Source organism: Nicotiana sylvestris, chromosome 3 (genome assembly GCF_000393655.2).
Source record: "Nicotiana sylvestris chromosome 3, ASM39365v2, whole genome shotgun sequence".
NCBI classification, from domain to species: Eukaryota; Viridiplantae; Streptophyta; class Magnoliopsida; order Solanales; family Solanaceae; genus Nicotiana; species Nicotiana sylvestris.
The window spans coordinates 168,408,863-168,424,164 of NC_091059.1; the positions used below are offsets into that span (position 1 = coordinate 168,408,863).

General features: G+C 34.9%; 2 protein-coding genes across 2 annotated transcripts; one reads left to right on the top strand and one right to left on the bottom strand.

Moving 5' to 3' along the window:
* Positions 1-3,626: 3,626 nt before the first annotated feature.
* On the bottom strand, positions 3,627-11,077 carry LOC104237911 (probable aspartyl aminopeptidase). The gene is made up of 11 exons (XM_009792145.2): positions 10,952-11,077; positions 10,680-10,815; positions 10,489-10,567; positions 10,168-10,370; positions 9,551-9,620; positions 8,006-8,128; positions 7,699-7,854; positions 6,952-7,122; positions 4,528-4,602; positions 4,315-4,455; positions 3,627-4,047 (listed from the first exon to the last, which is right to left on the bottom strand). Exons 1-11 carry the CDS (start codon positions 11,013-11,015, stop codon positions 3,826-3,828), a joined length of 1,440 nt encoding a protein of 479 aa, XP_009790447.1. The 5' UTR covers positions 11,016-11,077; the 3' UTR covers positions 3,627-3,825.
* Positions 11,078-11,839: 762 nt separating this feature from the next.
* On the top strand, positions 11,840-12,506 carry LOC138888329 (uncharacterized). Its single transcript, XM_070170181.1, has 2 exons — positions 11,840-12,311; positions 12,436-12,506. The coding sequence occupies exons 1-2, from the start codon at positions 11,840-11,842 to the stop codon at positions 12,504-12,506; spliced, it is 543 nt and encodes a 180-aa protein (XP_070026282.1).
* The last annotated feature ends 2,796 nt before the right edge of the window (positions 12,507-15,302 follow it).

The following is a 15,302-nucleotide window of genomic DNA, read 5'->3' on the forward strand; positions in this document are numbered from 1 at the left end:
TCAATAAGATTTGCATTCATAGCCAAACATAATAAGGTAATGTCTCAAGTACGTGCCTTAACTATTATATTTATAGCAATCCAATTTGTACATACGATTTCCTATTTGGGTTATTAGTATAAATGGTTCATTTTTAAGAAAGATAAATCAAAAGAATTAATGCACAAGTCTAGAAACAGTGAGACCAATTAATGTTAACCAAAAAAAAAGACCAATTAACATTAAAAAAAATTGGAAAAGGAAAAAACAATCATACTTCTTAAAACTTTGGGACAAGATATTATTTGGTTATTACTACTTTGACAGGCAACATTAGGTCATAAATTTAGTAAACAAGGTTAAAAATAATGTGAATCTGAAAAAATACACAAGATTTGCTATTAGAAGCTTTTTTCAGTTTTTGTCACTAGAAAGATAAATCACTCTATTAGCTTCGTTTGATAAATAAGCTAGGTGGAAATCATTCTTTTGGCTTCTCAATTTTCGTTTCGACTTGTGAATCAAGAAATCAAACTTTATTATTTTATTTTAGGTGAAACTGTTCTTTTTTATCTATTTAAAAAAAAAAGTAAAACTTCTCTAGTTTTAATAAATTATCTTTAAACTTTTCATTTTATAAATTTTCTTTAAAAAGGTTAATTAAAACTTCCAGAGTTGTGTACAACAGTCGATCTGCAGTACTTATGTAATCGCTTTGCCTTTAGTATGGATATACTATAGTAAAGTAGTAATGTATAGTAGTAGGTGGTGGTTAGTCATTTTAATAATGAATTAATTAGCACAGACAAGGAGTGGTTTTTTTAAGGAATTTTTACCCCCTATAGAAAACCTTAGTACCCTATTTATTTTAAATAAATACCATTTTAAAATATTACATCCTATAAATACCTTTTATCCTTTATTGCAAAAAATCTAAATATAGTTACATCCTACAATTAAGGCACCATATATGCTAAATATTATTTTTCTCTCTCCCTTTTTGTATTTTCTCTCACATAATTACCGTGTATCTGCAAACCCCAATACAATCTCTCTCTATTTGCATACAACCAGACTCTCTTCTCCCACAAACCCTAGTTTCTTAATTCTTCTCCCACCCAAATTCTCAATTTTCTGCTCCGCGTCACCAACGTTATCTATGTGCATATTCGATAAGAAATACATATTGGAATTACTAACCGTATTTGTGGAGGTTTTGAGCGGAGACCCAATTCACTGCTGGAGTCAAGAAAGAACGTAACCAAAACCTCATTTGTAATTGGAGTAGCTATTGATTTATTCTTCTCACCATAGCTTCCGTTGGCTTTGTTCCACTTCTTGACTGGAATTGGCAGCAACTTTCTCGTTGAGTTCAAGCTTGAGGATTGAGTTTTTATTTGTAAGTGTAATGTGAAAAGGGAAAAAAACAAGGAATTTGCCTCATGGCTGACCAACCGGAATTAATGGCTGGCCGCCATCCGGCGAAGCCATAGGGCTGTTTCTCTATCTAGATCGCCCAAATCGCCTATTTGTATTCAGTTGTATTCGAATGTATTCTTCGGCTGTATTCACTTGTATTCAGGTTTAACCACTTGTATTTAACTATTTTATTCAGCAGAAGTTAGTTGTATTTTGTTGCATTCAAGAGTTTATTCAGCTGTATTCAATTGTATTTTTGTTGTATTCAAGTGCTTTATTTAGATGAATTAATGTGTATTTTGTTGTATTCAACTGTATTATTCATATGTATTTCTCTTTATTCAGCTATAATCTTTATTATGTATCTTTCAAATACAGATTAATGAGGGATCGTTTTAGTTCGTTGAGTTAAATTAGGAGAATATCATGTGATTTTATTTTCTTCCGTTTTTAGCGCAAATACGTTACTGTATTTAATGTTAATGTCGCTTGAATACAGCTAAATACATGTCAAACTTAGCTGGAATTCCAGATTTTACGCCTATATTTTTTGTTGTATTAATGAATACAACAGCTTAAATACATGAAATACATTATATAAAAACATAAAAGGTGTTTATAACATGTAATATAGCAAAGGGTATCTATAAATGGCTAATTAGACCAAAAAGATGGTGTTTTATGAAAAATTTACTTTTTTTAATACGTTCTCACCAGACCCACTCTCGCGAGAGTGAGTGCCTCTATTCTCAAAAAGTTAGTAAAAAAAGTTCCAAACCTTTACTTACATTTTTCAAGAAAAGGACAACAACAACATAAAAAAAACGTTTTAACTGCCTCTAATTTATCAATCTTAGCAAATTTTTTTATATTTTCATGAGTACTACCTGTACGGTCCACATTAAATGTATTTTTAAATTTTAAACAGACGTTTAAAACACACATTTAATAACCTTAATTATTAAAAATACGAAAAAGGGTCAAAAATACCGCTCTCCTGTATGAAAAGGATCACATATACTCTCGTATACTATCTGTCCATAAAAATCTTCGACATTATAAAACAAGTACAAAAATACCCTTCCTCCTTAGGACCTCCACCATCATCCCACATGGCTTGACATTTTGTTGAGGTAAGCGCCATGTGGCGATGCCACTTCATCGCCCCAACCCCATTTATCCTCCTCCCCACTTCTTCCTTCACACCACCTTCCCCTTCAGCCAACCACCATCATCAACATCACCCAACTACCATAATCACTACCACCCCTTTCATAATCAATAAAACAAGTGGGATGATGTCCAGATCGTTAGAGGGAGTGATATCATAATCAATAAAATAAGTTATTTTGTCAACAGATGTTAGAATTTATAGAAAAATTCTTTGACGGAGTTCGATGCACAATCAAATTCTTGTTCAGCATAACTCTTTTACCTTCTCAGAAGTCAATGCTCGGGAATTGGTTAAAATGATCAAAAAGCATTTTGGCCTCTTTTAATTTGAACTTTTCAGTGAGCGACTCAACACTCTTGAAAAAATAGACAAGTTCATCGCTGATAATAGTTTAGAAGTTTTCATCTCTATAAGGATTGAATACCGAAGTTTCATCACAGTGATGGAGAACCCTTTTTACCAAGATCATTGCTGAAACCAGATAGAGAGGAGAGAATGATGACTGATGAAGCGAGATGTGGAAGACAGAATGATGAGAATTTAAGCTAACAAGATAGGTTAATTCTATTCTTGTCGTCCTTCTATATTTGTGATTCAGTCTATTAAACGAGAAAAGTTTCTCTTTGTTGGATTTTATGGACAATAGAATGAAGGATACAGTAACTGGGTAATCTGCACTTGTTTCAATTATTATTACGATTAACGATTCAATAATCTAGTTTCACAATCAGCTGGATTCTATTTTTCATGGTTGGTAGTGATTATGGTAGTTGGGTGATGTTGATGATGGTGGTTGGTGAAGGGAAGATGGTGGTGAAGGAAGAAGTGGGGGAGGAGGGTAAATGGGGTTGGGGCAATGAAGTGGCATCGCCACGTGGGTGGGATGATGTTGGACATGGTGGAGGTCCTAACCGAGGAAGGGCTTTTATGGACAGATAGTATAACGAAGGATATATATGATCATTTTCATATAGTAGAGGGGTATTTTTGACCCTTTTCTTGCCGTTAGAGGGAAAATAAATAACCCCCCCCCCCTCACCCACACATAGAGACATACAGTAGTTCTTTTTATTTTATTTTTTCAAAATTCAAAACAAAGAAAGTACTGAAAACAAGCACGAGTTCTATAACTTCATGGACCGATTGTCAAACCTTTTGATTGTTGCATTCTAGCTGTGGAAATAAGACTTCAGAACAAGTTTGATATTTCCAAGTAATTCACCAGAACAAGGCATTACCAAATTACATTTGGCCTAGACGTCCACAGCAATCTTTCCATCAAGATGTGAGAAATCTTGGAAGAAGGCCTTAAAGTGCTCGTACGAATGCTTCACATCATCCACTGCACACATTTCTCTTATGCTATGCATTGACCACTGCGGTGCTCCTACATCAACAGTTCGAATACCTATCCCACTTGCCAATATTGGTCCAATTGTTGAGCCACATGGCATATCATTGCGAATCACAAAATCCTGCAAAATAAGTCACTCTCAAACATCTACACGTTACTAACTATACGTAATGAACATAAATCCAAACAGATGACAACATAGAAACTACAAATCCGAGATAAAAGAACGAAGGATTTGGCAAGGCAAAGGTTTCAGTAAGTTATTTGCATTCAGTTCTTATTTGCTCTGCCTCTTTATGTCAGCTGCCACCACTAGGAAAGTTTTATATCTTCACATTGGCCAGCTTCCGGAATGGAGTGCTTTAAGGATCCACCGTTATTCACTGACCTGAATAGGAATGTTGTGCTTAGCAGCTATTTCTCTAAATATGAAGGAAGTGACTGCATTGGTGGCATAACGTTGATTAGCATTGTGCTTTATAACAAGCCCACCATGAAATTTGGGTTGATGATTCTCTTCGTGCTTGTCCTGAAAAAGAACTAAATTAATATCAAGCCAAAAGATATTAAATTATAGAGAGTGACACATGAACGAACTTACCGGATAATTAGGATGCAAGGCATGTGCCATATCAGCAGAGACCAGGAAACTCCTCTGGATCGCTTTCGGTATTAACTGAAGCGCAACATAAAATCATATCAGCAAACCTGGAAAACGCTTCAAAGCGACTTAATGAAGGGTTTTAGGATTTTAAGATGGTTAAGGCTTTAGGATTTTAAACTAAAATAGTTTATTTTTATGCTAAGTATTTCATTAGGGCCACAGGCAAAAGTAAGGTCATTTAGTCAAGCCTGGCTATCTAGTTACGGACACAACAACTAGGATTTTGGCAATATCGTTTCCCATATTTTTCAGTTAAGTGGACTGATGGGAAACCATAGCATATTACTACTATTAATAAGAGGGAATGAGAGGAGCTTCCGGTCAATGTGAATTGACATCAAAACCAATTCACTTCAGTCCCTAAAAGGCACTTTTACTGAGGGGCAGTTTTGTCATTTCATATGCACATGTGTCCTGTCATTTCCTAAAAGACCACCGCCTGCTATGTTTGACTTCTACTGATGTTTTTGGTGACTATGTCTTTTTGTTTCTCTCTGTTTCCTTCTTCCGTTTTCTTAGTTTACAGTTAATTGAAGCTTGGAGTTTCGTGACTATGCCACAAACAGACTTTGACTCGAGTGATGCAAACAATCTCGAAATTCCAAAGTTCATCAATTTAAGTAGAACACCATGATATTTATAATTCTCGCTAATCAGCCATAGAGTTATTTAAATTCTACATTGATCCAGATTTTGATAAATTCACTCTTCCCAACTTTCCAACTTAAAATTTATTCCATGCTCGAACTTCAAATTTGAACAATTTCACATTTAATAAGCATTCCCAAATATCTTACTTAATATTTCATTTATAATAATAGATTAATTATTTCATAATATTGTATTAGTTTCTCTATTTCAACATATTAATCAACTTCTGATGTATTGGAGAAGGGGGAAAAGGCAATCTTTTGGTAAGGAAGATGGGGTTGTGGGAGGAGAGAAAAGTATTAGGGGAAAGACATAGTAATGAAAAGGGAAAAAACCTTGGAGTTTTATTTTAAAACTAAATGACATTGGTATAGACATTAAGAAATTAAATCTTTTGAGATGGTTTAAGATAATGATGGTGGTGGATGGACGGAGTATCCTACATTCTTTGTTAAACAACAACAACATGACATGTTCTTTTTTCTTCCTTTACGGATTGGATTTTGAAGAAATACACAAGCATTTTTCCTTCCTTTGGCTAACAAATGGAGTAACTTACAAGTTTTAAGAGTTAACTTGGTCAGAATCATCGTGCAGTGGTTTGTATCTGTATTTCTAAGTAATTGTTTGATGCCTACTTTTAAGTGGTAACTGTTGAAGAAGCACGGAAGTTGTGTATGATTTTGTTACTCGATAGACTGTATACTACTTTGTTTAATAAATTGAAGCTAGGCCTACTGTTATGCAAATCGGGAAAATACTGGATAACTGGACTTTTTATACAAAATATTGAACCTAATTCAAGTCATTTTTAAACTTTCCTTAGATAAACAGTCGTACATATAGGTCCAATATATTTGGTTTCAAGTATTAATAATTAGTAGAACGGTTGCATCAGTGAACCATAAATTAGTAATTACGGTATGAAATGGCAAGGACTATGATGAGTATTAAAATCATTTTTTCAAATAAGGCCTTTCACAATACAGAGTTCTTTGACTTCAATTAATTTATTTTTAATGTTACGTGATTATTCAATATTAATCAAACTGCCCATATTATAATATTGTGAGTGATTAGTTATTGAGAGACACCTAGATTAACTCCGTCTAGAATTGAAGCTCTAGCTGATTATATGCACTTAAAGGGTAAAAGCTTAGTGTACATTCTGATATTTGGTTGGAAAAATCCCCAATAATTGATATGATTATCTTTGAACTATGTCAAGATCGGCTGAAATACATGTTCTTATCTGAGGTAAAGTGCTTGCAGTTTTTTCTATTTCTCATAATGAGGTAGTTTTGTTCACATTGGGCCGGGGCTAAGCCCGGGCTACCCTTACTAGTATTACAATAAAGAGAAGTGTTATTTTATATGTTACTAAGCGGACAGATGGGAAACAATTGCAGACATTACAATTAAGAGAGGTGTTGGCCTCAACTAAGTATAAGCTTCTTCAGACGGATAGTTAAAACTTACAGAACCTATTTCCAGTAACTAGGAATATAAAGCAAGTCCAAATTTTTTCTCAATAGGATAAGAGCTATATAAAGTGATAATCCAAGCCTGCATGAAAACGCATTAAGAAGAGCTCTACTGCGTGTGCTTACAAGGTACCAAACATATTCTGTGTCCAAAAAACAATAAGAGACAATTTAAATATTGCAGCAATATGGAGCACTGAGATAGATATATTCATTCAATTGTTACCTTCGAATCTGGACTGAATGTACTTGTAATTCGTGAGAGAGCATCAAACATGACCGGGGATCCAGCTCCTTGTGCTGAATCAGACCCAACCTCTTCATGATCAAACAGAGCCACCATTCTTACACCAACCTCGTCCTCGAGACTATTTTGAGAAGTAGCATCTATCAGTGCCTGACTTGACCACCGCCAGAGTAGTTTCATTGCATGAAATTTAAAACAAGAAGTACCATTATTGCATTCCATGTTGATCAATTCAAATTATGCAAGTACACATGCAGGAACAGAAGACAAAGAATTATTGTTCAATATGTTACTTTACATGTTACAAAGCAACTAGCAAAGTATTTATCCTTTATGATTAATAATATTTTGCCTTTTTGCTTACAAATTCTTTACAAAGACTTCTAGGTTATCCAAATTAGCCCTGTCATAGGCTTTTCCTTGGTTTCCCTTCAGTAAACTAGGCATTCAACATGATTTTAAGTAAAACCGCTTCGTGCTGCCATTTCAAAATGCTTTACTAAAGCAACAAAAATGTGAACTAAAGAAAGAAAAAAAAGGAAAGCAATGCAGCAAAGGAACTTTGCAACTTCTAAATATTGTATCCAATCTTTTTATGTAATTTATGCACTTTGAATTTAACCATGCATCTATTAGACTATTAATACAAAAATGATGCCATTCTTTCTACCAAAATATCCATGAAGAACTATCCGGTGCAACTTTCTGTATCTATGCATCTTTTACCTTTAGAGAGCAGAATGAACTGCATAAATTATCCAGTCTTCCAGAAAAAATAAATTCCTTCATGGCACCAGCAATAACACTTGGCTGAGTATCACATGCTTGCAACTCAAAGTCACATATGTCACTTGGTTCACATCCAGCCTGAGCAGCAAGAAGCTGAAAGAAAAAGAAAATAGCATGAAAACAAAACTGTATAGCACCAGAGATCTTGGAAATATACGTCAAGGAATGTAAGAAAAGCATCTAGCAACTCAGATTCATCAACATTAACATCCATAAGGATTGCAATTTAAGCAATTTATGATACCTGCAGAAGAAGGGAATGATGTTGCTCACCACCAGGATTTATCTTTTTACTGGACTTACTTCCATCATTTGGAGGTCCATTTTCAATAGAATCATCAGCGGAAACTGGTTTATTAAGTTCATCCTGCAAACAAATGTTAGATATATAATGAATGCATTTATCCTAACAGGAAACAAGCTTATTCCAAAATAAAGAATCACACAGTTAAATAATTTTACTGTCTAATACTCCTTCTGTCCCATTCTATAGAACTTTCATAACTTTTTTTTTTTGGATTAGCGTAGCTTGAAATTTTAAGATTTCAACTTCATTTATCTATTTAACTTTTAAACTTTGACGCAATGTTTCTCTATCAAACTAACTTTTCATGCACCTTAACTTTGTGTCAAGTTATCCGTTGTCAAATAATATGGAACAAGAAGGTAATATTTCTTTTTCCTTTTTTTCTTTTCTCTATTTTCTTGTGATGAGTTCATTCTGCTTAATGTGTAATGTCCAAAGCGGGTTTGCGACTCATTTCAAGCAAGCATTCAAAGCAGGGCATTTGCAGATGCTTCATGTCCAACGAAACAATAGATTCAATTCAGGTGTTCTTCTGAAGTGCATGTAAAATGAAAAGACCCACCAACACGCCAAAAGCTTATCAAGGTAAGAATTTCCGGATTAGGGGTAGTCAGAATAACGTGTGAGCTATAAATGTACGTATGCTTGTAGGCAAGAGGAGGAGAGACATATGTACATATGCTTGTAGGCAAGAGGAAGAGAGACATATGTACATATGCTTGTAGGCAAGAGGAAGAGAGACATATGTACATATGCTTGCGGGAATCGAGGTTGCGATGGTTTGGGCATGTGAAGAGGAGAAACATAGATGCCCCAGTCAGGAGGTGTGAGAGGTTGACCATGGCGGGCTTGAGTAAAGGCAGGGGTAGGCCAAAAAAGTATTGGGGAGAGGTGATAAGGCAGGACATGTCGGTGCTTTACCTAACCGAGGACATGACTAGCGATAGGAGGGTGTAGAGGTCGAGGATTAAGGTGGTGGGTTGATAGGTAGTTGTGAGTTCCTCCTAGGTTTGTCAGTAGTACTAGTAATGTTCTTGCATTCTTTTATTCCTAGTTCTTTATTACTAGTTATGCCACTCGCTTTCATTACTTTATTATATTACTGTTGTTATTGCTTGTTGCTTTATTTTTACCATTCCTTAAACCGAGGCTCTATCGGAAATAGCCTCTCTGCCTTTATAGGGTAGGGGTAAGGCTGTGTACACATTACCCTCCCCAGACCCCACGTATGGGATTAACCTGAGTTTGTTGTTGTTGTTGTTTGTTATGCTTGTAGGCAAGAATTAGAATTTCCTAGATGATGCTAAAAAATTAAGAGTCTAAACCAGTGAGAAAAAGAATTAGTTAAGAATCTAAACCAGTGAGGAAAAGAATTAGTTCATATCACAAACATACATGTTCACATAAAGTAAATGCTTTTCTGGCAAGGAAAGGAATCTAAATGATAGGGAAATAAGTACAGAGAAGGGTATCAAACATTACCTTAATTGATGTAGCCAATACTGGTAGAAGATGGGTCTGTGTGTTCACCTTAAATCCATCATTCGTACCCCTGCAAAAATAGGAAACAAACTGTAATAATTTCTCATGCAAAGAAGCGGTCAAAATAATACGGAGAAGATAGAGATATTCTGACTCATTGAAGGTACAAAGCACATGATGATCACATAATATGTTTTTTAATTAATATGGTGACCACATAATACATTGATGCAAATCCCTCTAGTTGATTTAGAAGATTAGAACAACATGAAAGAATAATTAGCACCTACGCAAACCGTTCTGATTATCCCAATTGTATGTCGCTTGACATACAAAGGCATAAGCATGCTACATAAAACTCAATAGCTAAGCTAAGATCTTTTCTCTTCAAATCTACTCAAACATTGAAAGCAAGATTTGTGACACCTATTATCCTATGAAATACATCAAATTAACGAAATGCTCAAAACTTTCTTTATTCCAAATAGGTCCAAAGCTATTAGACACAAGACAGGAAGGCTGCAAAGAAATCTGAAACGCCAAGACCTCTGACACCCAAGATGAATTTCGAAACATGCAACATCTTAAGAAGAGAGTTCATCTTCTTATGGTTTTACCTTTCTAAGTGAATTGCCAAAGTTGGAATTCGCATTATGGGCTCCTCAATTCTCACAAGCTTGTGCAAGTAGGATTCAGAACCATCTTTCCTACTCCTTATAATCATCCTTCCCGCAACTGTCAAATCACGATCAAACCAAGTATGCCAAAGACCACCCCCATACGTTTGTACACCCACTTCCAGAAATCCATTTTTAGTTACCTACAACAACCCCAATCAATAAGAGACCTAGACGAATATTCGATAAGCCACAAATTCAAAAACTTTAACAAGCTTCAAAATCTAATTTTTTTCCCCCTAACAGAATCAAGATTATTACCTTAGAAACTGGCTTCAGCTTCAGACAAGGACTATCTGTATGAGCACCAATTATGTAAAATCCATTTCCAGCAACGTATCTAAAAGGAAATTTACAAATATCAGCCAAATTTATTTGCATTTTCTCTGTTACAAATAGAACAAAAGAACCTAACTTCAGAAAAATAAAAAGAATAAAAATTGGGGGCGTACTTTTTACCGAGAGCAAAAGCAACAATAGTAGAATGGTTCCTAGTGAAGAAATACTTGTTCCCAGCTTTCAAATCCCAGTCCTCTCTCTCAAATATTTGTACATAACCTGCACTTTTAAGCCTCTTCTTTGCTTCCTCTAGAAAAAACCAACCAAAGCAAAATAAATCAAAATAAATAATTTCTAATTAAACAATAACAAAAAAATCAAGACTGATTTCAATACTGTGGTGCGATTAGGGAGAAAGAAGATAGAATGAGATAAAGTAGAGTACCGACTGCATGAAAAGCTGTAGGAGAAGCGTTCAAGAAATCAATCAGATCGGCCGCTACTGCCATTGTTTGCGTCTTCAAGCTCTCTGATTTCTTTGTTAAACTCTACTAGTACTCCCCAACTGGAAATTTATTCAATTCGGACTAGGTTTAATTTATTTTTTATGTTTATTTTATTGATATGATAATAATAATAATAATAATAATAATAATAATAATAATAATAATAATAATAATAATAATAATAATAATAATAATAATAATAATAATAAAATTGGACTTGTTATGAATAGAATTCTATTTAGAGAATGTTTATCTTGTAGAGAATTTTAGTTTGCGGCTAAGTCATTTTTTCCCTATAAAGGTCTTACCTCATTGTAAATCATCCCAAAATTCAATAAGAATTTCCTCTCTCTTTCTGTGCAATATTGTTCTTCTACTTTTATTGTTTTATAACACGTTATCAGCACGAGACTTTACCGTCTCAAAAAGCTCTTTGAGAAGATTAAGGTATAACTTTTCTCCTCTTTTTAATTATGACTGACATTATGAAAAGAAAGTTCGTTGCCCTTGAAATTTCGGGCAAGAACTATATGACATAGGTGTTGGATGCTGAAATCCATTTAGATGCAATGGGTCTTGGAGACGCCATTAAAGACAAAACTAAAACATCCACCCAAGACTGTGCTAAGGCCTTGATTTTCTTGCGTCATCACCTTGATGAAGGGTTGAAAATAGAATATCTCACAGTCAAAAATCCACTTGTTTTGTGGATTGGCTTAAAGGAAAGATATGACAACTTAAAGTTGGTCACTCTTCCACAAGCACGATATGATTGGGCTCATCTGAGGCTCCAAGACTTTAAGTCTGTTTCTGAATATAATTCTGCAATGTTCAGAATTACTTCTAAATTGAAACTTTGTGGAGATACTATCACTGATTATGATATACTTGAAAAAACGTTCACAATGTTTCATGCCTCCAATATGGTCTTGCAACAGCAATACAGAGAGAAAGGTTTCAAGAAGTACTCTGAGTTGATTTCTCTTCTCCTTGTGGCTGAGCGAAATAACGACTTGCTCATGAGAAATCACGAAAATCGACCCACTGGATCTACACCATTGCCTAAAGTGGATGAGGTATATTCCCATTATGCTAAGCGTGGAAAAGGCCATGACTCTATTCGTGGTCATGGTCGTGGTCGTGGTCGTGGCCGTGGTCGTAGACAAGGAAGAAATTTTCCTGGTGTTAATCATCCCCCAAAGAGAAATAACCACCAAAAGTGGAAAGGGAAAGATGAGGAGCCAAAAGCAAATGGTTCAGAAACTGAATGCTATCGTTGCGGTGGAAAAAGGGCATTGGGCAAATATTTGTCGTATACCAAGATATTTGGTTGAGCTTTATCAAGCATCTCTAAAGAATAAAGGCCCTGAAGCCAATTTTGTCTATGACAATGATTTTGACATCACCCACTTGGATGTGGCAGACTTCTTTGAGCGCCCTGATGGAAAAATAGACCACTTGATTGGTGATGGATCCGTGGTTAAAGATGATTGAGTAGTTCAATTTTTATTTGTGCCTGTTCGTAGTAGTTAATGAATAAAAATCATGTAATTATAGTTCTTTACATGAGTAGTAGTCATTAGTATCAGTAAGTATTATTTAATTTTTGAAATGTGTTAGTTTGTTTTGATTAAATATAGTTCTAATATTTGTTTTATACAATCAATTGAGTGTTTTAAAGTATTTACTCTTATATGTAGTCTCCCTTTAACAAACTCTCTACATGAAAATTTGCTTCTGTTGCACATCTATCGATTTCTTAACGTGGAGTTAAAACAGAAAGTAAAATTCAGAGTTGAATTGGACAATGTATGTATATGGTTGAAGTCATGAGCGATCACGTCCATGTGGTCAGAATAATGGACAGGCAAATATGGTTATCCTTGTTCCCATGTTATTGTATAATGACAGTTAGCTTATCCAATTCTCTCTTTGTTTTATACAATGTGTGCTCGGAAAACTAATTTTTAAATTAGTTTATTTTCTTTTCTTCCACAATTGCAATTTCACACTGTGTTAATCGTATTATTTAGATGTATGGTATTTAATTCTAATAAATGTCCTTATCTTTCTCATTATTAGCTCCCTTGTTAAATGCTTGAACAAATTCATGAATATATTTAATCGACAAGAATATACTAATGTTTATTCGTATATTTCTTTTGTATGTCAAACCATGGGAAGCAAATATGGACATCTCACAAAGCAAACTTGGATCAATGTCCAATTGTAAAAATATTTGTTTAGTTGATTCATGTACGACACATACAATATTCAAATAGAAGAAATATTTCTCTCATTTAAATATGTGTAAGGCAGATGTTACTACAATTTCTGGTAGTAGTAAATTAATTGAAGGCTCTGGAAGAGCTACTATAACTTTGCCTAAAGGAACAATACTTATCATAGAGAATGCAATGCTCTTCTCCAAGTCCAAGAGGAACTTGTTGAGTTTTAAAGATATCCGTCGAAATGAATATCATATTGAGAAAATAGATGAGAATAATCTTGAATATCCCATCATTACCAAGAATGTCTCTGGCCAAAAGAGGGTTATTGAGAAGTTTCAATCTTTATCTTGTGGCCTGTATTGGACAAGAATTAGTGCAATTGAGGCACATTCTACCGTAAACCAAAAGGTTACTGATTCCAATACTTTTGTACTTTGGCATGATCGATTGGGACACCCTGGATCAATTATGATGAGACGAATTATAGAAAACTCAAATGGGCATTCATTAAAGAATTTAAAGATTCTTTTAAATAATGAATTTTCTTGCACTTCTTGTTATCAAGGCAAGTTAATTATTAGACCATCACCAACAAAGGTTGGAATTGAGTCCCTTGCGTTTTTCGAACGTATACAACGGGGCATTTGTGGACCTATTCACCCACCTAATGGGTCGTTTAGATATTTTATGGTTTTAATAGACGCATCTTCTAGATGGTCCCATGTGTGCCTATTGTCATCTCGCAACCTCGCGTTTGCAAAATTAATGGCACAAATAATTCAATTACGGGCACAATTTCCTGATAATCCAATTAAGTCTATTAGACTTAATAATGCTGCTGAGTTTTCATCCCAAGCATTTAACGATTATTGCTTATCAATTGGGATAAAAGTGGAGCATCATGTAGCTCATGTTCACACTCAAAATGGTCTTGTAGAGTCTTTAATTAAACGTCTGCAATTGATAGCAAGATCGTTACTCATGAAAACGAGGCTGCCCACTTCTGTTTGGGGTCACGCCATTTTGCATGCAGCAATGCTAGTTCGTCTCAGACCGATAAATTATCATAAATATTCCCCGTTGCAATTAGTTTTGGGTCATGAACCTAATATATCTCATTTAAGAATTTTTGGATGCGCAGTATATGTGCCTGTAGCACCGCCATATCGCACCAAAATGGGTCCGCAAAGAAGATTAGGAATATATGTTGGGTTTGAATCGCCCTCCATTATTCGCTATCTTGAAACATTAACGGAGGATTTATTCACTGCTCGATTTGCAGACTGTCGATTCGATGAGACACTTTTCCCAAAATTAGGGGGAGAAGTTGGTGAAACCAAACGGGAAATTTTGTGGAAAAATCCATCATTATCTCATCTTGATCTGTGTGCCTCTATTTGTGAAAAGAGGTGCAAAAGATTATCCATTTGCATAGAATAACAAATCAAATACCAAATGCATTTACGGATTTGAAAAGGATAACAAAATCACATATCCCTGCAGAGAATGTTTCAATCCGTATTGATGTCCCTGTTAGACAATCTTCTAGTGCCATAGCTAATGAGTCAAAAGCATGCCTAAAACGTGGTAGACCATTAGGTTCTAAAGATCGAAATCCTAGAAAAAGGAAAATAAATTATCAAAATGACACTACAAAAGAACCTCATGAAGAAATCCACGATTTAATAAATTCTGAGATTCATGAGGAATCCACTAAGCCCAAGGCTCAAGAAAATAAGGAACTATCAATAAATCCAATCGATATTGAGATAAAGTTGAATCGAGTGGATATAGTGGTGGATTATGTCTTTGCATATAATGTTGCATCTAGCATTATGCAAGAAAGTGAGGATCTCGAACCTCAATCTGATGGAGAATATCGACAAAGACTTGATTAGCCAAAATGGCAAGAAGCAATCCAATCAGAATTGAATTCACTTGCAAAACGTGAAGTTTTTGGGCCTGTAGTCCAAACACCTAATGGTGTTAAGCCTGTTGGCTATAAATGGGTCTTCGTACGCAAGAGAAATGAGAAAAACCAGGTACAAATATATAAGGC

Excerpts from the sequence above, each read along its gene's own strand:
- LOC138888329 (XM_070170181.1), top strand. The coding sequence starts at position 11,840 with ATGTTCAGAATTACTTCTAAATTGAAACTTTGTGGAGATACTATCACT. Across the intron at positions 12,312-12,435 it reads CGGTGGAAAAAGGGCATTGG|ACTTCTTTGAGCGCCCTGAT; the intron begins GCAAATATTTGT and ends TGGATGTGGCAG.
- LOC104237911 (XM_009792145.2), bottom strand. The coding sequence starts at position 11,015 with ATGGCAGTAGCGGCCGATCTGATTGATTTCTTGAACGCTTCTCCTACA. Across the intron at positions 8,129-9,550 it reads TATTGGCTACATCAATTAAG|GATGAACTTAATAAACCAGT; the intron begins GTAATGTTTGAT and ends ATTTGTTTGCAG. Across the intron at positions 4,603-6,951 it reads CATTCAGTCCAGATTCGAAG|TTAATACCGAAAGCGATCCA; the intron begins GTAACAATTGAA and ends GTTGCGCTTCAG.